This window comes from Anolis carolinensis, chromosome 6 (assembly GCF_035594765.1).
Source record: "Anolis carolinensis isolate JA03-04 chromosome 6, rAnoCar3.1.pri, whole genome shotgun sequence".
Taxonomy (NCBI): Eukaryota; Metazoa; Chordata; class Lepidosauria; order Squamata; family Dactyloidae; genus Anolis; species Anolis carolinensis.
In genome coordinates, this window is record NC_085846.1 from 28,748,579 (window position 1) to 28,772,857 (window position 24,279).

The window sequence follows — 24,279 nt, forward strand, 5'->3', positions numbered from 1 at the left end:
CATCACATTCAAAAACGCCCCTTGCCTCAAATTGGAAAAACATCCCTTGGAAGCACTAACAAAGGTATGAGATTCGATCAATAACACACTTTGAATTTGTATACTACACTTCTACAGAAACTGCATTATTTTAGTCATTGGCAGCTTGTGACCAAAGTGGAGAGCTGGTTGCTTCTTTATAAAATTTTGCGATGAGGCAACCACATGTTCATACATGAGCTGGTCCTACCTTGTATTCATATTTGTGTTATTTTGAGCACTGAAAAGCACTCTATACAATTCAGACCCCCGTGTTTTATCATTTTTAAGGCTGACCAACCAAATACATGAAATCTTTGTCTCACAGTTAACACAAGCACTAAGATTTTGCCACTTAATATCATTCAGTGCTCCCATGTTGCCATCACATCCCATGCCATTCAATACACATTGGAATGAAAAAGCAGAACAGAATTAAAGTGTCACTTCAGATGGGAGCTTATTCACAAATCATTTCAATACTCTATGACAGAGAGGATGTACTAGCAGCAGTATACAATATCTGCAACGACCGAAGATTCACACATCCACCACCCAAACGCACCTCTGCCCTGAGTTTGAGCACCTGTCCAAGACTGCCAACAACTGTGACAAAATTTATACCAAACAAAGAAACTCCAGCCACAGCTTCTGATGAAAACATGACTCTGACCCTGCATTTGATGGGTGTCTCGCTTTTCATGCCCCGTCCCAAAGGCTGAGTCTCACAAGCTGGAGTTCTTCAGATTCTTTCCAAAAATATGGTTCCTCAGTAAAGCCACCAACAAGTACAATACAGATAGTGAAAAATGCTCAGCAACTGCCGTGAGATCTCCAGGCATCCCTCCTTCACAGCCTGTTCCATCACATTTTACTAAGATAATAGCCTGGAATGTTTTCAAGGCAGCCAGAGGGCTGGCAAAGAACCCCCCCCCCCCCTTCTGTGTGGATGGATAACATTCCTTAGAAGAATATGCCAAGAAATCAGTTTGTGCTGTTCCACTGGAAGCCTACCAGTGAACTTCGTATGTGGGATGATTCCAAGTATCACCCAGGACCTCAAGGTTCCCAGGGCAAGAGGTGAGGGAAGGCGTAGAATTGGATGCAGCCAATGGCAGAGTGAGATGACTTTGAGACAAAGTAAATTCAGACATGCTTGGCAAATAAAGAAAACTCTGATGCCGGGTCAGTGATCTGGACTAATCTAATGTAATCCTTCTTTAAAGACTCTAAGTAGTCCCCAACTGGGTGTTCCTTGGCAAAGTTTGCTCTCCTTCTACTAGTTATTCATGCAGAGGCAATAGCATATCGGCCAACATTTCACAGGCAAAAATCAGGAAAGGAGTAAGTAGCCAAGGAACTTCAGAGTATGGTCAAGATGGGGGGAAATATTAATTGGGAAAATACAGAAGATAGGAGATGCTTTTGTCTGAGCTTACACAGAAGGGCAAAATTCCACCCCCTTTTCTCCTCTCCCCTGATAAATCAATCTAGAATAAACTACTTTTGCAAGTTGAATTTAATTTGCAGTAATGAAATTAAGTTGAGAACAAAAAAAGTGAGGAAAGGAAAAAAATTGACATTGCAAGAGCAAAAAGTAGGATAACAGAGAATTAGATGTTCCCCAAACAATTGAAACAGATGGAAAGAACGCAAAAAAAAGAGAGTGATTACAGGGCAGGGGCCACATTCCAGAAAAGCTTTGTAGGATTGGTTGGGAGACTTTCTGATGTGTGCAATGGGGGGAAAGACCTGTGCAATGGGGGAAAAGACCTATGACTAGAGCAAGAATTATGTAAAAGAGGTGTATCTACAAGTATAGAAAATGTACATCCAAAGAGAAAGGCATCTGAAGGTATTCAAAGTATAATTGCAGGAAAGCCACATTCAAACATCATATACAATCAGCCATTCAGGTAAAGGTAAAATTTTCTGCAAGCCCAGTTATGTATGCAGACTATTACCCAGTCAAGCCCATGCAATATCATGCATCTCACAGTAGACATTTAGATAACAGAACCTGAATAGCAGGGGACTAGGTTGCGACAACCATACAGATTTTACAATAGATCCTTCTGTGTTGGCAATTTGGTTCTCAAGGGCTTATGTTGACACCATCCTTACAGATTTGAGAACAGATTTGGGTAGCGGCCCTCATTCCTTTTGGTATTGTCAACAATGAAAGGCCCAGTCGCAGTGATTTACTAGTAGGGAACAGCATCCAGGGTACAAGGAGCAGGGAATTTGACACCACACTTACATTTACCTTACCTCCTAAAAGTGCCAGGTCCAATTTGATTAGACACTTGGTTAGCTCCATGGTACACATCTATCAAGAAGTTTCAGATACACATAGCAAATGTGATGGTTTTAAGTCTGGCTTTAATATTCCTTTTCAGATTTTCTACATCATCCCTCCTTTTTGTTGTTTATAGTAAGTTGAAATCATTTTAGCATCTGAACTGCATAATTAGATAACAGACTAACAAGAAGGTTTGTGTAGTAAAAATGGTATGCCCAGCTTCAGTTCTCATTTTGGGTGTTTCTTCATTAGATAATGGCCAAGAAGGCTCCTGGTGAGTATCAATCTACTCATTATTTTTGCTGCCCAAAGAGAAATTTGATCAGTGTCACCATCCCTTAGGAACATTGCTAGGTTTTCTCTACTTCCTTGGACATGGCTATTTAGATAATCAGACAATGTGGAGTAGAAGCAGATCTGACAACATTAGGTTGGCCTTCTGCTTTCTCCTAGTTCACATCAAACATCTGGAATTCTCACTGAATGGTGACTTCTGCATGGACCAGGCACCCTGAGGGAGGTGTTTATCATCATGATTACTTTACCTGTTTAGATATAAACATTGATGTTATTTAAATCATGTTAGCATCTAACATCCAATGTCTAGATTCTCAAGACACTGGAAGGATGGTCTTAGGAGTAGGACAGAGTGTCTTGATAGGCATTGACCATTACTGCTTGGTGTCCTTAAGAAGCTGGAATATATCAGATATTTGCCCTTCTGATTATTTGACTACCTTTTTGGTACCTTGTATATTAGTGTTATAAAGGACTTCATTAGACAGAGTGTGGTCTCTGTTTCTACACACTTCAAAGACGAAATCCCACAGATCTCATCAAATACGGCACAACCCATTCCATGGGTTGACTGTGGGATTCTGTCTCTTTAGCATGTAGAAACCTGTGGATTTGAAAAATAGGTAGGAATCAACTCCATTCATCTTCATGCACTTAGAAACAGGTATTTTTCTGTGAGATGGGAAATGCTGCATTTGCCTATATTGTCTGTATTTTTGTTATGCTCCTCAATCCTCCTTCTGCCACCATTACTCTTTAGACTTCTATCTTATTTTTTTAAAAGTTGCTGTAAGTGCATAATTTACAACCTTTGAAATTTTGCAATTGCAATTTTTTTTTAAAAAATCCTGTGTTGTGGGCATTCTACGGATGACGTTTCAGTGTGGGCATGCATATGGATGGTCTTTTTATGTCCATCGATGCTCCTTCTGCTGCCATTACTTTTTGGACTTCTAGCCTCCTTGCTGTAACTGAACAATTTTGAACCTTCAAAATTCTGCAATTTCACAATTTGTTTTATTATTATTATTTTTAAAACCTGTGATGTGGGCACTCCATGGATGACGTAAGTAGCTGCTGTCTCTAAAGAAATAAAGTGCATGGTGTATTGAAAGACGTACATCCCATGGGATGCGGATGAGTCAATTCTTGTCTTTCAAGACAGAATGCCACGGTACATGTCAAAAAGAAGACACTATCTCTCTCTCTCTCTCTCTCCCCCCCCCCCCCCCCCCGGGGTGTGATGAGGTTCCTAGAGTGGATGTATTGGGTAGGGAAGGGTATGACTGGACTTAACGTCAGGGGAAACCTTTACCTTTTACCTATACATAACTGAAAGATTTAAGATTTTCCGAGCAAGCAGCTGTATGGTCAATACAAACAGACATTCAGATTAAGGCAAAATTTGCATACACATCAGTAAAATATTTCCAGCATAAATAAGCACTGATTTGAGATAAGGCTAAAAAATTACAAAGCCCTAGGAAAGCAAAGAACATTTTAAAAGGCCAACCCAATAATTTCAGACACAGTAATATTTATCCAGACTTTATCAAATTATGAGAATTCAATCTTATATAAAGTGTAAAGTCCTTCTTAGTTCCAGTAGGAAGCTGATTAAGTGACCTATTTCAGGTTGGGTTCATCCTTATCCAAATTACATTGAATATTCAGTCATGATGCCCCATATGAGATATGACACCCTTATTAACTCAGATTAGCATGACCTTGTGCTGCTTCAGTTGCATTAAAATTACTTATCTAGCTGGGCATTTGCAAACAAACATCATTTTCTATGAATGTACCTTCTGCTGTCTTTCCCTCGCTCTGAAAGAAGGAACTATTCCCCATATGGCTTCTGGTGTTGAAAAAGGAAGTTCACTGATCCTCAATGAGATTTTAATTTTCACACACATGCATACCCCCTATCCCATAGCTTCATAAGTCTCCCATACTTGGGGAAATGTTTCTATTGACAAACTAGTATGAGATCTCATGCTATTTACAGCTCTGTTCCATCAATCAGAATTTGGAATAGACAGCCACTGCGGCCTGTCAGGTTTCATATTGTTAGCAGAGGTGTGGGAAGGCAGAGGTATCTACTCAGTGTGAAATCTATAAAAATAAGATCCATTTGCCAGTGAATTCTTGGCCAGATGCTTTCTCTGAAGGCAATTGATGCGGCAAATGCAAAGAAAGCACAGGACTCAAACGAAGCAAAGATTGGCAGCCTGGGAGACACAAAATGAACAAGCTGCCTGATCATTCCATATTATCCCAAGAGCTTCACACAAGGGGAATGGAATGAATCGCCCTGGAGGCTACCAATAATCCAATGCGTGCCACTGACTTTCAGACTGTGGTTAGGTTTTCACAACAGATGAAATGTGCATTTGTCCAAACATCTCTGTAGCATTATCTGCAAGCTTTGAAATAATCCTTTAGTTTTCTTTGGGATGAGAGAGCACAGGAGACTTACAATGTTTTTCCTAATACGTATTTATTCATATGATGAGCATAGTGAAGCCACCCAGCACCAAGTCTGCAAAATATAATCCCTAAAGCAAAATGTGAATATTAAGGGCAATCCTCCTCTCTTTCTTTGGCTCTTTGGAGGAATGAAACCTACATCTTTCCTACTAACTACCTCCCAAACACATGGACCACTTTGATCAGGGACCATTTTGATCAGGGACCACTCTCCAACATTAGTACCAAAAGGGTTATGAATCAGTTTTTAGTCAACTTTAGATTTGGTTTGGTTATTTGGGGTGCTAATTCAGAAAATTGCATTGGACAGACCACAACCCTAGTTTCTGATACAAACATATGCCATCCAGTAGTTGCCATCTGCTCCCCCACAGAAAACGATATTTAATAATCTAGAGCGGATGTGGTCTATCCAATGCAATTTTCTGAATCAACACCCCAAATAACCCCAGGAACAGGTCTAAAAACGAAGACGCCAAGGCGCTTCTGTTTCCAGGTGCCACATCGAATGGCTCCGCTCAGAGGGAGGGAGGAGGAAGAGAAGCAGCAGTCAGGAGGCTTGTTGTTCCGCCTTTTGTTGGTAGTCAGCCTTTCCCCTCCCGTCAACCCCTTTGCCTCGGCACTATAAGAGGGTTTTGCAAGACCAGTCGCTCTTGTTGCAACGGTGTAGCAACGGTGAGGTTGCGGACCATATTTTAGTTCTTGGGGATCACTGGTGGTCCATGGATGACAGGTTGGAAACCACCGGTCTGCAGGAAATGATTAACCTATAAAAACTAATTTCATTTAATCTGTGGACTTAATGCAGTTTGACACTAATTTAACTGTTAATGACTCAATGCTATAGAACTGTGGGACTTCTAGTTTCATGAGGCACCCACATGTTTTGGTAGAGATGGCTAAAGACCTTGTAAAACTCCAACTTCGATGATTCCATTGCATTGAAGTTGTGTCAAACTACATTAATTTTACAGTATAGATTGGAGTTTCTCAAACTGTGCTCCTTCAGATGTTTGTGGACTTCAGCTCCCACAATTCCTAACTGGTAAGCTGACTGGGCTTTCTGGGAGCTGAAGTCCAAAACACCTGGAGGAGCACAGTTTGAGAAACACTTATATAAATAAACCATAACTTTGAACATCATGTAGAAGTGCATGTACTTTTCTAAAGAACAAGTGCACACACTGTAGAGAAATTTGGAAATTGGGACTTAAACACTGTACGCACACCAAACAACTAACTTTCTCAATAATTTTGTTGTCACTTCTTCTGAGCTTGTGAAACCATAATGCCATTTTTAAATGTAGGGTAATGTATTTGGACTAGCAAATCCCTGCTCAGACTTTATTATTGCTTATTCATTCTTTACCTATTTCAAGCGTTTTTAGCTAGCTCTTCAGTAGGAAAAGATCAGAAATAAGATAACCTCTACCCTTGGGTTTAAACTCTAAAAGATAAGACAAAAACAGAAAAGAAGTCAGGAAAAAAGGAGAAAGAACAAACTCCAGGGTTCAAGAGGTTGTAGCAATTCCGTAAGTAATGGAGATGGATTTACATAAAACTGAATGTCTGGTGCAACCTCTCCTTCTGATAGACTCAGAGAGCAAACCGGTAGGAAGGAGGACTCTCAGAGGGGCTATATCTAAGCATCCGTGAATATATAATTCTGCTTCCTTTTCTTTAGTCTTAACAGTGGTGTAGGCAGGAATAGGTGAGTAGATAGATGAGTAAGTGCACTGCCTAACCTTGTACTATACACTAGTTCCTTGCCAAATGGGATAAATTTACCACAATTAGCTTTCATTTTCATTTGTCTTCCTTCCGCACTTGCATGCTTTCCTCCCTCCCTCTTTATTTCCACCCTTTTTTTTAAAAAAAAGAGCACATACTACATATACTACACCGAGAGACAACTCCGGCTCTTCAGCTTAGAAATGGAGATGAGCATCAACCTCCAACCTCCAGAGTTGGAAAACCTTTACATTTACCTACATATACTACTCTTAGCATGTTGGAGGAAAACTGAGATGCAAATGTGAGGCATTCAAATAAACAATAAGCTGGGATATAGTTTAAATGAGTGCATTGAAATGCCCATGATTTCTATATAGATATAAATAGATATGATGGAATCATTGGTGGTATCTTCTCTTCTTCCTTCGCTCGAGTGTATGTAAGGAGAGAAGAACATAACAGCGTTCCCCCCTTTTTTTCTTTTGGCTTTAGCTCTTTGCTTGGATCCTTCTTACAATTTCAGACTCGAAGTTAGCCTCTTTCTGCAAATATATCACCGCAGCAAGTGGGTTCATGCAGACGCCCTCCGTCTTTGCATCGGCACAGAGTGCGACATCACAGCATGGAAGACTCTGGCCTGGGATTTGCCCTGTTGCCTTGGAAACCGCATCAGCGGGCACTGAGCACGGATGTGGCTTCTCTTCTCGAAGCTCCCTCCCATCATTCAGAAGATGACATCAGCGTACATCTGGAAAGGAGCCTTCAAGCTCTTTCTCACGCTTTGTTCCCTGCAGGTGATGCCAACCTTCTGCCCATGCCGTATCACACAGCTGTGGGCTTTGCAAAACCAGCTGTCTTCCCCCTTATGCAGCCGTTCTTGTGACAGTCACACTTCATATTTAAGTGACAGATGCTCTTCTTCTAGACCCTTGCAAAGCTTTGCTGGGATCTTTACATCAGTGACTCACACTTTTTCTTGTTCACTGTTAATAAGCATAACACAGACAGACTTCCCCATTAGCTGAGGTTAAGAACATAGGACCCCCATGAAAGTGAAAAATCACAAATTAAAAACATCTGTGTTTTTAAAATGAGAGAACATCTCCCTAGAAATCTCAAGTAGCGTCCCCTTCTATTAAATATATTATAGAATTATTATATTATAGAATATATTATATTATAGAATAGAATACAGAATACTTCACATTATTGTAATTTTAATAATATTGCATATTGTTATAGAATACACACACACACACACACACACAGAGAGAGAGAGTAGAGTCTCATTTATCCAACATTCGCTTATCCAACATTCTGTGTTATTCAACACATTTTTGTAGTCGATGTTTTAAATACATTGTGATATTTTGGTGCTAAATTCGTAAATACAGTAATTACTACATAGCATTACTGTGTATTGAACTACTTTTTCTGTCAAATTTGTTGTATAACATGATGTTTTGGTGCTTAATTTGTAAAATCATAACCTAATTTGATGTTTAATAGGCTTTTCCTTAATCCCTTCTTATTATCCAACATATTCGCTTATCCAACATTCTGCCGGCCAGTTTATGTTGGATAAGTGAGACTCTACTGTGTATATATATATATATATATATGTACCTTCCACTTGTAGGACCGAGTTAAAAACAGAACCACTGGACCAAATGACACCAAATTTGGCCACAATCCACCAACATATCCAAGGTATGTCCTTCACTCAACCCTCCCCTCCCCCCCAAAAAACTGGACTGGTCTATATTTATTTTCCACTTTCCCCCTCCCTTTTCAGCCCGAATGGTACGCTCCCGCTTTTTCCCCTTACTCTCCGCACTTGCCTTGAGGGGGGTAACTATGTTTACAGCTGACGGGGGAACTCGGAGCATGGAGAAGAGCAGGGAGAGAGAGAGCCAACTGCTAGGGCTCTTCTTCTTGGAGGGGCTTTCCTCCTCCTCACACACACAGGAACACATAGAAAGTGGGGGAGGACGAGGAGGGAGGATGAGGAAGAGCCGTTTCCCCTGGCTGCCAGTCAGAAGGGTAGGCCCCGCCCCTTTAGGCCCTGCCCATTTTGTGTCACAGCAACCCCCTCAGCCACAATGGCACCCAGGGGACAGGCAGGGTTCACTTAGACCTCTTCCACACTGCCTATAAAATACAGATTATATGATTTGAAATGATATGGCAGTGTTGACTCAGGGCCCTGTATACACATAGCTATATAACCCTCCTCTAACACTTAACCTCCATTCCAGTAAGTCCAAGACAACATTGAGTCTTCCAATACTATTTTAACAGAATAGCCCATCATGCTTCTTTGGAGGGGATCTTATTTTAAAGCAGAATCACGTTTCTAGAGGTGAGATTCTGCTTCAAAACAAGGAGTGCTATGTAATCTCCACACTGGGTTTCAAAGGGATTGGCCATTCAAATTAAGCATGATGGTGATACATATGGTGGACATGTGGTGGGTAACAAAGATGAACAATTCCCATCCATTTTAAAGACATATTCTTGGAACTAAATAAATGTCTCCCTTTTTCTTCCCTTTCCTCTATACATACAAGGGTAGTTATAGGCTTGAAGCAGCCTTAGGCAACCTATCATCCAATTTCACTGTCAACAGAAAATTTCCCAGTGGATTGCGCCTCATATTAATTGGACAAAGAGAATTGTCATTTGTATTTTTCACTTCCAGCACAAAAACTGATCTCCCTGCCAACCTTCATAGATCAGTCAACTGAATCTAGACAGCAAAAACTCCAAGCAGAGTTTCAGAAAATCAGCCAAACCAACTGTTGCAGAGAAAAGCAAATGTTTAGTAATGTCCACTTGAAATCATGCTTAGAGGAGAAGACAGATGCTTGGGGTCATTCAGGAAGCCTTTTGCCTTGCCTCTTGGATGGAGACAGATTTGAGTACCATACATTTCTGGTTGAAGCTTCCATCTCAAGCTCCAAAAATGGGTTTCCATTAATTCCATACACACCCAAATTTGCACATGAAATATGTTCCTTTGCCAGCCTTTAACACCTAACTCTTACCTTCAACTTCAGCTTTGTTTTCATCCAGCTTAAATGATGAATTTTAGTATTCCTTTAAACCTGTGTGCTGCTCAGGGTAACAATTAATATGATGTTCAAAATGCTCACCATTTTGTCAGGATTATCCCGATTAACACAAAATTAATCCCGATCTCAACATTAACAGGATTAAATGTTGAAATCGGATTAGCATGTAGACTGTACCCCTTGGCTAATATGTGTGCATAAGGGTAGAACAGAGTGTAGTCAAGGAATGCAAGGAAGGTGTACATGGAAGCTTCATGATATACATGGAAAGTATACATGGAAGCATCAGATAGGGAAAGAGCCTAAATTGGGAAGAGCACCTTGTTTCATGCACAAAAGAGTGACTAGGCCCATGGGTCAACTATTTCATGCTGATAGACACTGGCAGCCCCAGATGGCACAGTGGGTTAAACCAGTGAGCAGATGAACTTGTTAACCAAAATGTCAGTGGTTCGAATCTGGTGAGCGGAGTGAGCCCCTGCTTGTTAGCCCCAGCTTCTGCCAACCTAGCAGTTCAAAAACATGCAAACGTGAGTAGGTCAATAGGTACTGCTCTGGCAGGAAAATAATGGCGCTCCATGCAGTCATGCTGGCCACATGACCTTGGAGGTGTCTACAGACAATGTCGGCTCTTAGGCTTAGAAATGGAGATGAGCACTAACCCCGAGAGTCAGACACGACTAGACTTAATGTCAGGGGAAAACCTTTACCTTTACTTTTAACACTGCAATGCTATGGTTATCTACTCAGAAGTAACCCTACTCCTTCCACACCACACGGTTTCTCTCCAAATAACCGGGCTCAGAATGGTAGTCAATGCATTTTGTGGGCTGAAACACAGGAGCAAAACTCCTCCAGACAAGCAAAGTCCCTCTTTCCATGCCAGTAAAAATCCAGCTGCAAATTAAATAACAAACATTTAATGAGAACTACCAATAGAACTGCAGTATTTAAATAGACAATGAAAATATTTATCCACAGTAACACTGACTCTTCCACCCTCAATGTATTTCAATCTCTTGAATTTTTTTAACACAGTTAAGAGCTGAATAGGGTTGTTTCACTTGTAATCCTAGAAGTGGGGTCACTTAGTGAAACACACTGAAAGCTGATTCAGGAGCGACAAAATGAAAGAGTGCTTTACACAATGCATATTATTTGAACATATGGCATTCATTACCACAAGAAGTAGCAATGGCCTCTAATAGCTTGCATAGCTTTAAAAAAAGATTAGTAGAGGATTTTTTTTCAACTGAAGAGCAGAGTAAAAATGCTTCAGATAAATACATTTAAGAAGAAGTAATCTATCACTAGCTTTTAGAAAAGAAACTAAAATTAAACCTCAATGTTCAGACTGAGAATGTATCAAGCTGGATCCATATAATAATGTTTTAAAGATCTGATGAGGCTTTGACATGGATTTGCTTTATTGACACATTTCTTTTTCTTCCATCGTCTCTTCTGGCCAAACAGAAGAGTTTTTCAGATTTTTAAGAATGTGGTAAATGTATTTTGGTGGTTGTATGCCTTCAGGTCTTTTATTATTTATGGCTACTGTAACTCTATGATGAGGTTTTCTTGGACAGATTTGTTCAGAAGATTGTTATTGCCTCCCTCCGGGGCTGAGAAGGTACGGCTTGTCCAAGGCCATCCAGTGGGTTCGCATACCCAAAATGCAAATTTGAACTCTTATCTTGAGAGTTGTAGTCCAACAGACTACTGCACCACACAGAGGTTAGAGAAGGAAAGACACGTATGTACTCCACAAACTGTAATCCCTCTTTCAAACCATTTTAAAAATTTCAGAGGAAGGGAGAAAGCCTGTGGATTCTGTCGCCCTATGATCACCATCTCCCAAAGCAGTTACTAATTCAAGAACGGAAAACGTAATGTTGGTGGACAGGAAAGGAGATTTAAAGATGTGCTTAAAGCCAACCTTAAAAACTGTGGCATAGACACCGAGAACTGGGAAGCCCTGGGCCTTGAGCGCTTTAGCTGGAGGTCAGCTGTGACCAGCAGTGCTGTGGAATTTGAAGAAGAATTTTGCAAACCCCACAGCTGTAAGATGTGGCATGGGGAGAAGGTTGGCATTACCTTCAGGGAACAAAGAGTGAGAAAGAGCTTGAAGGCTCCTTTCCAGATGTACACTAATGTCATCTTCTGAACGTCAGAGGGAGCTCTGACAAGAGAAGCCATCACTGTTTTCAAAGATCACAATAGGGTTTTCCTAACATGTATGAAGGTTTCATATGTATAAATACTACACATATAATTTCACACATGTTGTACACCCTTCCCATGGCTCTCTTGGACTCGTCTCCTGCCCTAGGTTTCTGGATAGGTAATATCCACTGATAAACTAAAATGTTCCCTAGCAAGAAGTATAACTTGCTACAATGAAGATCTGAAGAATAATATAGATACTCCAGATGTTCTTGCTCCTAATTCCAGATGTACAGCTCTTTAAAATAAACTCTGCACATACCTCTGAAGCATTTGTTGCTATCTTCCTTTTAAGTTGCGCTATGGCATTGAAATGTTTTGGGAATGAAACCCTGCTCAGATTAAAGTCTGGGTGCCAAGCGTACCCAAAATGTAACCTTTTGTTCTAACTATGTTCAGAGGGCAAATTCCACATTGACAACTGCAACAGCACCAGCAGCACAGAAGGCACAGATGTTATGTAAAGCTGCCGGCAGCCTTGGCCTTCAGGGTATGGTCTGCATTTTGGCAGAGGATTACGGGCACTAAGCCTGCCTGATATTTGCCTGACTCATCAGAGCAAACATCCCTGATATGCACACAGTGCCAGTTCGGCAAACTCCCTAGACTGCCAAAAGGATAAAAACAAACACATCTGCAAGGTATGAAGAAACCACCTGTCCAAAAGCCACACCACACATTGCTACTTAGGGCTAGCCAGAATTTGGTAACTCTTACTCACTTGTAATAACTAGCCACTTTTAATTAATTCCTCCCCCATCAACTGACGCATACCTGAGCTGGATTATGACTGTAACGTAGCACAAGGTGTCATTCTTTTTTTTTTTTTTCCAACATAACAGTAACTTTTAATTATTTATCCAGTTACAAGGGTGTGTCATCTACCGTATAAGTCACAGAGACAGGACTATTCATAATTCAAGTATTGCTTTATGCTGTTTCTATATGCTTGGTCCTAAGAAGAGAATTGTGATTCTACCATAGTCTTGCAGCTTGTATTATTCATCCCTCCTCATTTGCGGTTTTGACTTTTGCAGGATTTGATTGTTCGCAGATTTAATTAAAAATAATCTCACTACCTTCTCCAGTGTGACTCTACAGTCAGCTTCCTTCAGTGATTCCTTAAGCAAGGGTTTGTTGCCCCTTACCACACTGGGGCTCCTCTTCGGCCACAGATCCAGTCATATCCCATCAGATGATTCAGGCTGGGGCCCTGTCCCATCAGTGGGTGAAGTGTCAAGGAAGTGTTGCAAGAACCTTCCTCGCCAACACAGTGAGTCTTCCATCTTTTTGGTAGCTCCGATAGAGCTACGCGCTGTTTCTATGCTTTCCCTTCTGCCTGATCGGAGAAGCGCCAATGTGCCAACCTGCCTTGCCACACTTTCCCCTGCATGATGGGGGAAGCGACAGGGCGCCAATGCGCGTTGCTCGATTGTGCCACCCTTCCCCCATGTGATAGGGGAAGGAGGGCATGCGGCTTGCTGTGAGTTGCCATGTGCACCTTCCAGGTATTGTCGGTGAGACAGGACAGGAAAGGAAGGGGGCTCATCTGTGTGATGAGGTCCGTAGAGATTTCTAAAGCCAACACTTCTCTAGGAATTTCTAGGTCATCTAGTGCAATTCTACAGTCAGCTTCCAGTTTTGTTGGAACACCCAGAAAATTTGAGAGGTGTTCTCTTGGGTATTCTTGGTGTTCTCAGGTTTTTGGTAATTTCTCTTGGTGTTCTCAGACTTTTGGTAATTAGTATAGTGCAATAATACACTTGGAATTATGTGTAATCCACGATGGAACGGCCTTGGACTATGATTTTCAGATGGCATGATTTCAATATTGAATGTAATATTTTAAATGCTTAAAATGTATTAATTTTCAATTTAATTGTTTTTACGTTTCTGTTTATATATATTTTAAGGCATCTAATGGTTGACATATGTAAGCTGCCTTGAGTCCCCTTTGGGGTAGAGAAAGGCAGGGTAAAAATAAGATAAACAAATAATAAATAATAAAAAATGCAATTTCTTTATTCTTGGTTTTCTGATTTTCCTGTGCCCCAACCCCAGTTAATGTGAAGGGCTGACAGACACACGTTTTGAAAAATGGGCAAGTGAGTCATTACTTTTACAAGACTGTAATTTTAATACCTACTAGCTACCTTGTGTGGGAAGATACTATAACTGTGACTAATGTCTTTTAAAAAAAACTTTCCAGGTTCTAGGCCGAGCTCAAGACTCTCCAGTCCATAGGATGGAAAAGCTACATGGCGTTTCCTTCCTAATGTACAAAACAGGACAAAATCCATCTGAAGATTTTGCCATGTAGACTTTGTTGAGCTGAAGAGTAGTTATATTTCAATTAAAAAGTGGTTCATAGGAGAAGAATTAATATCCATTTTTAACCAAGTAAGAAGGATTAGTTTTACTTGCATCTGGGATACAGAGTTCCATTAGGATTTAGCTAACAAATCTGTTGTCAACATCAGGCCCAAGAAATTACTCGGTAAAAGGAATGAACAGAACACCTCGGAGACATGTACCAAAAGCTCTTCAGTCAGCAGCGGCTAGCTGTGCCTACATTTCTGAGATTGTGAAAAGATTGTTAAAAATCACAATGTGCAACATGGAAGCCCATTGGAGTCCCATTTATTTTGTACTGTTTACACCGCACACACAAGAAATCAAATCTAGAAAATGCACAGCTGCAAAGAAGAAAAGAGAAACGTAATTTTTTTAAAAAAAAATAAAAACCTCCCAGTAATTTAGAAAACAAAGGAAAAGGTGTTCCTGATTTACTTTAAAAATCTATTGCCTAGGATCCAGCAGTGTATTCACTTCCTTGTTACTGAGGCTGACGTTGCTAGGTTACTGAAAGGCCACTGGGTACCAAGTTGGACTAGATGATGGATTATGGAACCTGTAATGGGACAAAGGGATCAGAGGTTCATTGGACAACTGTGGAGGAAGGTTGTGGGTTGACAGATAATCTGTGTCAAAGACAGACCTTCGATGAGACAACACATGAGGTGAGAGGGACTGAATGCATTTGTGGGGCAGTTGGGATGGAATGGCCATGCAAGACTGAAACTAGATATGCAGAGATATAACTACTGTTGAGGTCATGCCAAATCTTTGCAATGTGAAGGTGGTACGTACAAGAGATTTACAGACAGAGCTTGGGGAAATTATTGTTTTTGTTCCCAAACGCCTAGAACTTAGGTAGTATCGTCACTAGCCATGCCTGTTGGGTAATTCTGGGTTCTGGAGTCCATAAAGCAACTTTTCTATGCTCTGTCAGGTAGAAGAAAGCAGCAGCTTCCTGAATTTTTTTAAATTTCTAACTCTGGAAGCCTATCAGGAGAAATATATATATACAATGGGCACTTGGTATCCCCTGGAGTTTGTTTCCAGGCCTTACTATGAAATCCATGAATGATTAAGGTCTATTAAGGTCTATATGGTAGCACAGTAAAATGTTGTCACATATAAAATGGCAAAATCAAGGGTTGGCTTATATATAATGTAACCCCCTCTATGAATCATCTCAAAGGTTAAGATTGTCCAGGGAGGCCCTGCTCTTGATCCCACCTCCTTTGCACCGGGAACGGGAGACAGGGCCTTCCCAGTGGTGGCCTCTTGGCTATGAAACTCCTTTCCCAGTGACATTAGATCAGCCCCCTCCCTCCTGACTTTCAAGAAGAACAGGAAGGCATGGGTGTGGCACCAAGCCTTTGAACAGTAATATTCAGTGCAGTACGTAATTATGGAATGGTGCAACTGATGACTGGAATAGCATTGAATAGCCTTGCAGCTTCAAAGCCTGGCTGTTTCCTGCCTGGGGGAATCCTTTGTTGGTAGGTGTTAGCTGGCCCTGATATTTTCATGTCTGGAATTCCCCTGTCTTCTGAGTGTTGCTCTTTATTTACTGTCCCAATTTTAGGTTTTTTTAAATACTGGTAGCCAAATTTTGTTCATTTTCATGGTTTCCTCCTTTCTGTTGAAATTGACCATATGCTTGTGGATTTCAATGGCTTCTCTGTGTAGTCTGACATGTAGTCTGGATTCTCCCGGGCAGGAAGCAGCCAGGCTTTGAAGATGCAGTGCTATTCAATGCTAAGCAAGGCGGCCAATTGCAACATTCACACTTGCCTCAAACAGACAAGAGTTCTTTCTCCCACCCTGTACATTCCACAGATATATAAACCCAACTTGCCTAGTTTCCAACAGACCTCATAACTTCTGAGAATGCCTACCATAGATACGGGCAAAATGTCAGGAGAGAGTGCTTCTGGAACATGGCCATACAGCCCAGAAAATTCACAGCAATCCTGTGATTTCGGCCATGAAAGCCTTTGACAACACATTTAGATATTGCTTTCCAATCAACTAGAGCCCCAGAGACCATGTGCAAGAGATAAAAACATTGGAAACATTACACATGCATATTAAAACATTGAAATGCAGATGAAACAATTTATAAAATCCAAAGAGTACCATTGTTTTTTGTTCTTCTGAAAATAACTTCTTTATGAAAGTAACATTGCTTCACCTCAAAAAGGCATAGAGGAACCCTTGTAACATTATTAATACAAGATATGTCTTCATATGCTGTGTTTGAATTCTAACATTATTTATCCTCACAACCACACTATGGATTAAAATTTATGATAGACAAATCCAATTCTCTTCTGTGTTTGTGCACAAATCCAATCTTGCACACTCCCACATTAATCTGCATTTTAAAAAATCTGCATGAAAATTTGCATTTAAATATGTACTTAAGCTATTTTAGGGCATATTCTTCCTAAATATATGCTGAGGGTTAGAAATAAATAAATGACTGAATAGGAAAATCATATCTGAATTCTTCTGCAAATGCTGTGCATTGAATACAACATCCGATAACAACTTTCAGAGGATAACACCACAGGACAAATGTTTCAGTCCCCCCTAGGATGTTCGACTTCTGACCTGAACATTTCCATTCTTTAACAATGAACTTTAAAATGAGCCTCTAATATAAAACTACTGAATTAGAACTTATCAAAAAATTGATGTCATCCATTTGGGCATGAAGACACATAATGGTTTCCTGTCCCACTAGAGATGTTAATTAACCTTAGCAATTCTAGGATAATTAAATTATTACAACTGATGTTGTGAATGTTCACAATACACATTTCTCCTCCATTTGAGCTTTAAATTGAATTTCCAAGATTGTACACTGGTTTTTCTCTTGCCCATTTCTTTTATGTATTCATACCTGCTAACTAGGGATAACTGTCACACAACTGATAAAACAGACTCTATTTATGGAGACCTGTGTTATAACAAAATGAATAATCTTCAGTGTGCCATAGAGAAAAGACTTTTAATTTCCTTGCTTTCCACAAATCAACTATAGGGCAAGCACAAGCTTTCATTCAGTAGTTCCCAACCTTGGGCCTCTAGGTGTTTTGAACTTAAGCTTCCACAGTTCCTAACAGCTGATAAGCTGGCTGGGATTTCTGGGAGTTGAAGTCCAAAATACCTGGAGGCCGAAAGGTTGGGAACCACTGCTTTAATTAGATCTACCTCTTTTCCTCTGAGATAAACCCAATAAAACACTAGTTGGCCAACTGGTATAGGTTTGAAGGGGGTGGGCGGTGGTGGTGATAATGTTACATCTCTCCATTTGTAGTAGATTGCAAAGTCTCTCAGTGCCAACGAATAGAAGGAGATTGAAGACAAAGGAAAGAAGCACTTCTTTGCAGAACACATAATTAACACAAGAAATCCCAGCCACAAGATGTGATAGCCATGATGTACACAAAAGGAGAGCAATGGAATTCTGGGAACTGTAGTTTTACCAGATCTTCAGACTTTTTTGCCAAAGAGTTCTGATAGTGTTGTGCTTTTATATAGAATTGCTATTCGTTTTGTGTAGTTTCATTCATGTTGTCTCATTTTCATATTTGGTTCCTGCTAACGAAAATGGGCTGCCTATACGACATGAATTTCCATCTGGCTAACGAAAGACACGAAAATTTTTGTGCCATTGGTGGCAATAGGAAGGCTTCCAAGCCTCCCCCCCCCTCAGTTTTTGAGCTAGAGGGGTAAAAATTGCCACACACAGTGGGCATTTCGACCCCTTTAAGCCCACCAACTTTTAAAACTTTTGGGTCTTCCACAGAGTATTATTGTTATTAATATTATTATTATTATTAACACCCATTGGCACACATCAGCTGTCATGGGGAGGCACTCCTCTCTCAGACTCAGCTGAGGGTCCCAGAATAACTATTGTTATTTATATTAAGATTATTATTAACACCCACTAGTATACATCAGCTGTAATGGGAAAGCAGCCCTCTGTCAGTACCTGCTTATTGTTACAGGGCAGAAATGAAAGGAAAACAAAAGCAAGCACCATGACTGTGCGGCTTTCATTTTCGTCTCACCTCTCGTTTCCTATGAAAATGTCGTCACTCGATTTGTGCAGACGAACAGTCAAAATGAAACAATAGCACAAAGGAAACGAAGGAAAATTTTCATACACATCTCTAAGTTCTGATGCCTCACCAGCTACAACGGGGAGAAGGGCGGGGTATAAATGCATGTAATAAATAATAAATAATTCCATAGCATTGAACCATGGAAGTTAGAATGGAGTCAAACTGTACTAATTCTACAGTGTAGGAGATGCACCCTGAGATTCCAGCTAAAGAGTAAACACACAAGAGAAAAGGAGAGGATTCAATCCCTAGCATCTTCTGACAAAATTCTGCAAGTGTCACATAAAATCTCTTTCTGCCAGAGACTTTGAAAAGCTGTTGCCAGACAGAATATATTACATTTCCCTAGCTAGTCTCATAGACCGACATGTTGTAAATAGCATGGCCAGATGCCAAAGAAGCTTAGCCTCATGTACCTTTAACAGCTGCACAGAAAAGGGAACTTCAGCAGGTGTGCCTTGTTATGCAAGAGACTGCCAGTGGCCAAGGATTAATGCTAATCTGGTCCAACACTAGGCATGTGCACAGTTGGCCATTTCCTAATCCATAGGACCATACCATGTTAGGGTACATGTGTGTGTATATATATGTGTTTCCAAGCCTGTCCTAGGGAGCCAATATGGTGTAGTAATTGGACTACAACACTGGAGATCAGGGCTGGAATCTCCACTTGGCCCAAAGAAGCCCACGGTCACACTTTTTCAGTCTCATAGAAAGGCTAAAGCAACTCCTCTTTGAACAAATCTTGCCAAGAAACCCTCATGATAGCTTTGTCTTAGGGTCACCGTAAATCAGAAACAGCTTGAAGACACACAACATCAACCTCATGGGTCATCAATTTCCTGGATCTCTAGAGAAAGCTGGGAAGGATCTAATAATAATCCATGGTTCTGTAGGCAAATGATATTATAGCCCAACAGACATTTGGTGAATCAGAGAGTCACTGCAGCTGACTTTAAGCTCCAGGTTATGAGTAAGTAGTGCCTTTCTGGGCTGGATTATGCGAGTCCTCAGCACAGGAAGTTCACTGACATATTGTCCCCTGGGCACAGAATAATTTACCACCCTTAACCAGAATAATATAATTATACTTCTGATCTAAATGACTTCCTCTCTTCACTTCTAAGCACTGACAACCAGTCCAGCAGGCACTGGGTTTCTTTTTCCCTTGAATATTATCAAAGGAAGGAAAGGATCCCATTTCTGCTCATTTTTCTTGTTAAGCAATCCAGAATTCAAGCTCTTGACATAAGGCTTGTTTCACCATGAAGCAATGTGAAGTGATGGTTTAATAATGCAACATAGCCAGGTGATGGGTCGGCTTTTGCTGTTGATTTGCATTTTGCATCTTGATTGAATTGTCTGGGGTTTGATACCTGTTGTTGACTAGACCTACTTTTAAGTGGACCTAACCTCCCAAACTCTTTTCCACTGCTCCAAAATCACACCTGCAGTTTGAAGTGAAAGCTGCCTGCCATATGACTTTATCTCAAAGCACAAATTGTTCCTGAAAATTGATTGTGGGAGATGTATTGAACGTGACTAATTAACTCTGTGAAAGACAGAAATTGCTGAGCTGACAAGACTATCTGCATCACTACGTCAAAACGAGTTAAATTTAAACCTAAATTAAGGATGTGGGATACATAACATATTTATACTGTTTAACTTTACATTGCACATATAGGCACTGTGTATATGAGTAAAACTGCACTGCAGACGGTAATCTGAATTTACTGGGAGAGCCAGTATGGTGTAGCGGATGGTTGGCATGTTGGACTATGATCCTGGATCCCCACTCAGCCATGGCTACCCATTGGGTGAACATGAACAAACCATTCTCTCTCTTAGCATCAGAGGAAGTTAAAAGCAAATGTCTTCTAAATCTTGCCAAGCATACCCTGTGATAGGGTTGAAATAGTTTGGAAATGACTTGAAGGCGCACAACATCAATAAACCATTGCACAACTGGTTTCACATCAGATGGTTTGGTCAAATATTCTCCAATTGCACAAGAACTGATCCAGCTCCCCTGAAATTGCTAAGAATCACACTATCAATGCTTGTACAGTAGTATGACACCAAAACATTGCGCAAATTCAAGAAAGTGCAAATGTTACATGATGGAATTTATAGTACTGTAAAACCATTGCAGGTCTCCAACCTTAATTCTCACCTACAACTGAAATGATGCCCAGCTGTTGCTATAAACGTCTTCTCCACACTGTATTCCTGCTTTAACTAGCCTCTCAGCTCTCACTGTCAGTATTTAGATTGTAATTTCTTAAGAGTCTGGGGCCTGCTGCTTATGGAACTCTGCAGAGCATGAGGTACCCTGATGGCGCAGCAGAAAAACTGGCTTGAAATGTGATTTGCTGTCATGCCTTTCTCTGAATAATCTTCCAAACTGTTTTCTTGAAAGAATGCTCTATCACAGGCCTAGAATTACAGTGTTCGTGTCTTTGTTAGGAAATGTGCAGCAAGGAATGAGTGAATTGATCCAGGGATATTTACACGAGAGAGGGAATTGGGTAGAATTAGTGCCAGCACACAAGGCTTTGTTGCAGTTAGACATTCTCATGTATGTGTATTGCCTATCTGTAGCACAACTTTACTATAGCCACACACTGCAAACTCTGTTTCCTCCACAATTTTGTGACTTTTCCCTCCCTGGGAAAGAAGATAGGCTTTTTGGGGGGGGGGGGTGAATAAAACTCCCAGAACTCCAGTAGTGGCCAGCCAATGGTCATGCTGGTTCACAGGATCCTGGGTGTTGTAGTCCAAAAAGAGAAATGTTCTCAATTGGTGGAGAGGGATTATTGTCATAGCTGCAGAGTACATATTTTGCTTATAGGCATTCCAGAATTGAATTCCTGGCATTTACTGTAAAAGGTGTAGGGAGCAGGCGAGGAAAAATATCTCTGAGATGCTACGCATCAGAAAAGACAATATTGATTTCAGTGGACCAAAGTCTGACTTATTATGTGCTGCCTGATGCTGTCACCACGTGCATGCATTACCACATTTAATTGCAAGCTCCCAAGGGAACAGACCTTTTGTTTGCTTCTGTCTCTCTGTAATTACCACATGCATGAGAAAATCTGTATCTATGCCTATATCTATAGCTATCTATCTATAGAAGGCCTTCATTTTCTCCGTGCCACTTTCCACAGGTGGAAAGCAGGGCAACATGTCATTTCCCCCAGCATGTTTGGCTCTAATATGCCTAGCATAACTCAAATCTAACAAATCACTTCAACAAGCAGAAAATTGTATGGGACACTTAAGCAGGCCTGAAACTCATGTAGATTTTCAAATACAACCATGCACACTGGCAAAACTAGATGTTGTACACAGTAGTGTGCAAATGTATCCCTTAAAAAAAAACCTTGAAAGCAACATTAAGATAGTGTGAGGTTGATTGGAAGATTGGAAATGATGCTGAGCTCATGCCTTGTGACCCATCTGTGGGTGCTTTTCATCCTTATTATTATCATTATTGTTTATTTATACCCCACTTTTTCTCTCCACAAAGGGGAGTGGCTAATGGAAACAGGATTTTAAGCTTCCCCACCTTGAACGGCCTTTGTTCCATTTATCCCACTGGCATCCTTCACTTTAAATAAAAGACAAGTATGGGATCAGGAGAAATGTGTATCTGTGTGTAACACTTGTGTGTGGGTACTGTTCCATTATATGGATGGAGGCCACTAGGAGGCGCAAGAGAGAGAAGGACAGTCCATTTTATGGGGATGGAGGGTGGGTTGACCCTCGTTTATGACATGGGAAGTGGGGAGGGGGAATAACCAGCGAAAATGGAGCAAATAGTTTTTCTACTTCAACTCCCCCCCCCCCCCAATAGACTATCCCTCTCTCTCTAGCACTCCCTAGTGGCCTCTGCCTGGATAATGGAACAACACCCCTGATCACAAAACAATTCCAAGTTTCCAGATGATGGAGCAACATTTTGAAGCACTCCTACATTTTCAGGGTTAGCTCAAAACATTTTGAGAATGTTCTGTCTTACAGACAGTGACTTATTTGCTGAGTAGCAAACAATATCCCATGCAAGTCAATGTACATAGTCGCCTTACTTCGGTAAATAAGGCATAAAATCTCTGTATATGTCACTGCCTAGCAGTGAAACACAGTAATAATGAATAATATAAGCAACAGACCTGACTTGTAGCATTGTAGGCTGTGACCTGCCTCTGGGTCATAACCATATTTCTTCCCAAACCCCACGTAACATTTCTGGGCTTTTGAGAATCTTGGGTTAGGGAGAGGTATAGCTCTCCACATTGATTGACTGACTGACTTGAGTCAAGCCTATTTGCTGGCTTCCTATCATTTGGGTTTGAGCAGCTTTTCCCCTGGGGTTGCTAAAATGAAAACTTCAAGATGTCACCTGTCTTTTTAATGACTATGTAGAAAAAGGACTTTCAGAAGATGTTGCTAGCCACCTGCTGAAATTATCTGTTCTACATAATCATTCAACAGGGAGCAACAGCTCCCCCTGTGGCCGGAATCGTGAAGCTGGAAAGATGTTAAAAAATGCCTCTGTGTCTGTCTAAAACTGAATGTTGTTTGTCTGTTGGCATTGAATGTTTGCCATATATGTGTTCATTGTAATCCGCCCTGAGTCCCCTTCGGGGTGAGAAGGGCGGAATATAAATACTGCAAATAAATAAATAAATAAATAAATAAATAAATAAATAAATTAAAGGGACAGGAGGCATCTCTGATTTTGATGTTGGCAACCCTACTTCCCACTCACCCATCCTGATTTATATTAATTATCACAACTTGGTGGAGTAGTGTGTGATGGGTCAGAATCCAACTTGGGGGGAAACAGAGACCATTACTACCTTTATTCCCTTTCAGGGGTCCCCTTAATGGATACTGGGGGTACAGGCAAGTTGAATAAGGGGTACAGGCAAGTGAGATTAGATCTGATTCAAGGCCAATGGCCAGCCGCACTTCTGGATGGCAGGGATCCACACAGTGTCAACGTGCCCATGAGATTCCAGACGGTTATTCCTCTAGATCAGTGGTTCTCAATCTATGGGTCCCCAGGTGTTTTGGCCTACAACTCCTAGAAATCATAGCCAGTTTACCAGGTGTGAGGATTTCTGGGAGCTGAAAGCCAAAACATCTGGTGGCCCACAGGTTGAGAATCACTGCTCTAAATTCCCTCCCCAACATGCAAGTCATGGAAGATGACATGGATTGGCCAATACCTGGATCCGGCTTCATATCATGCCAACATTCAGCACTTATGAATATTTTCTCTGTTGTCATTTCATGTGTGGATCTCTATGAGCCTCCTGACAGTGTTGGGATGACTACTTGATGCAAGATTATTCAAGTAACAATTTTCTAGCCTAAAAAATACCTCTTACGTGTGCTGCATGAGGCAGCTACCTTGCTCTCTGCCTAGTGGTAGGCTAGAATACATGTGGCTGAGAATCTTGATGCAAGGACTAGCTATTAGAAAGAGGAAATCTGATGCAAGAAAAAGGAGCAAAAGAAGCAGGCCTCTGAAATCCCCTCCCAAACTTGTCTGCACGCACAGAAAAATACAGAGAAAGGGTGGAAAAGCGCATGCATTTGTTTGACAGAAAAGCGTGGGGGGAAAAATTGGAAGTACTGA

General features: G+C 40.9%; 1 protein-coding gene across 17 annotated transcripts in view; it reads right to left on the minus strand.

Moving 5' to 3' along the window:
- The window catches only part of srcin1 (SRC kinase signaling inhibitor 1), a 366,662-nt gene that overhangs the window by 123,513 nt on the left and 218,870 nt on the right, over positions 1 to 24,279 (minus strand). Inside the window, exon 1 of one of the 17 annotated variants that reach the window (XM_062984354.1) lies at positions 692 to 24,238. The exons of the other annotated variants lie outside the window; for them this stretch is intronic. Within the exon in view, the coding sequence (XP_062840424.1) occupies positions 692 to 721 (30 nt within the window). The 5' untranslated portion in view covers positions 722 to 24,238. Of the gene's footprint in view, positions 1 to 691; positions 24,239 to 24,279 lie in introns of those variants that run through there. 17 annotated transcript variants of the gene reach the window in all.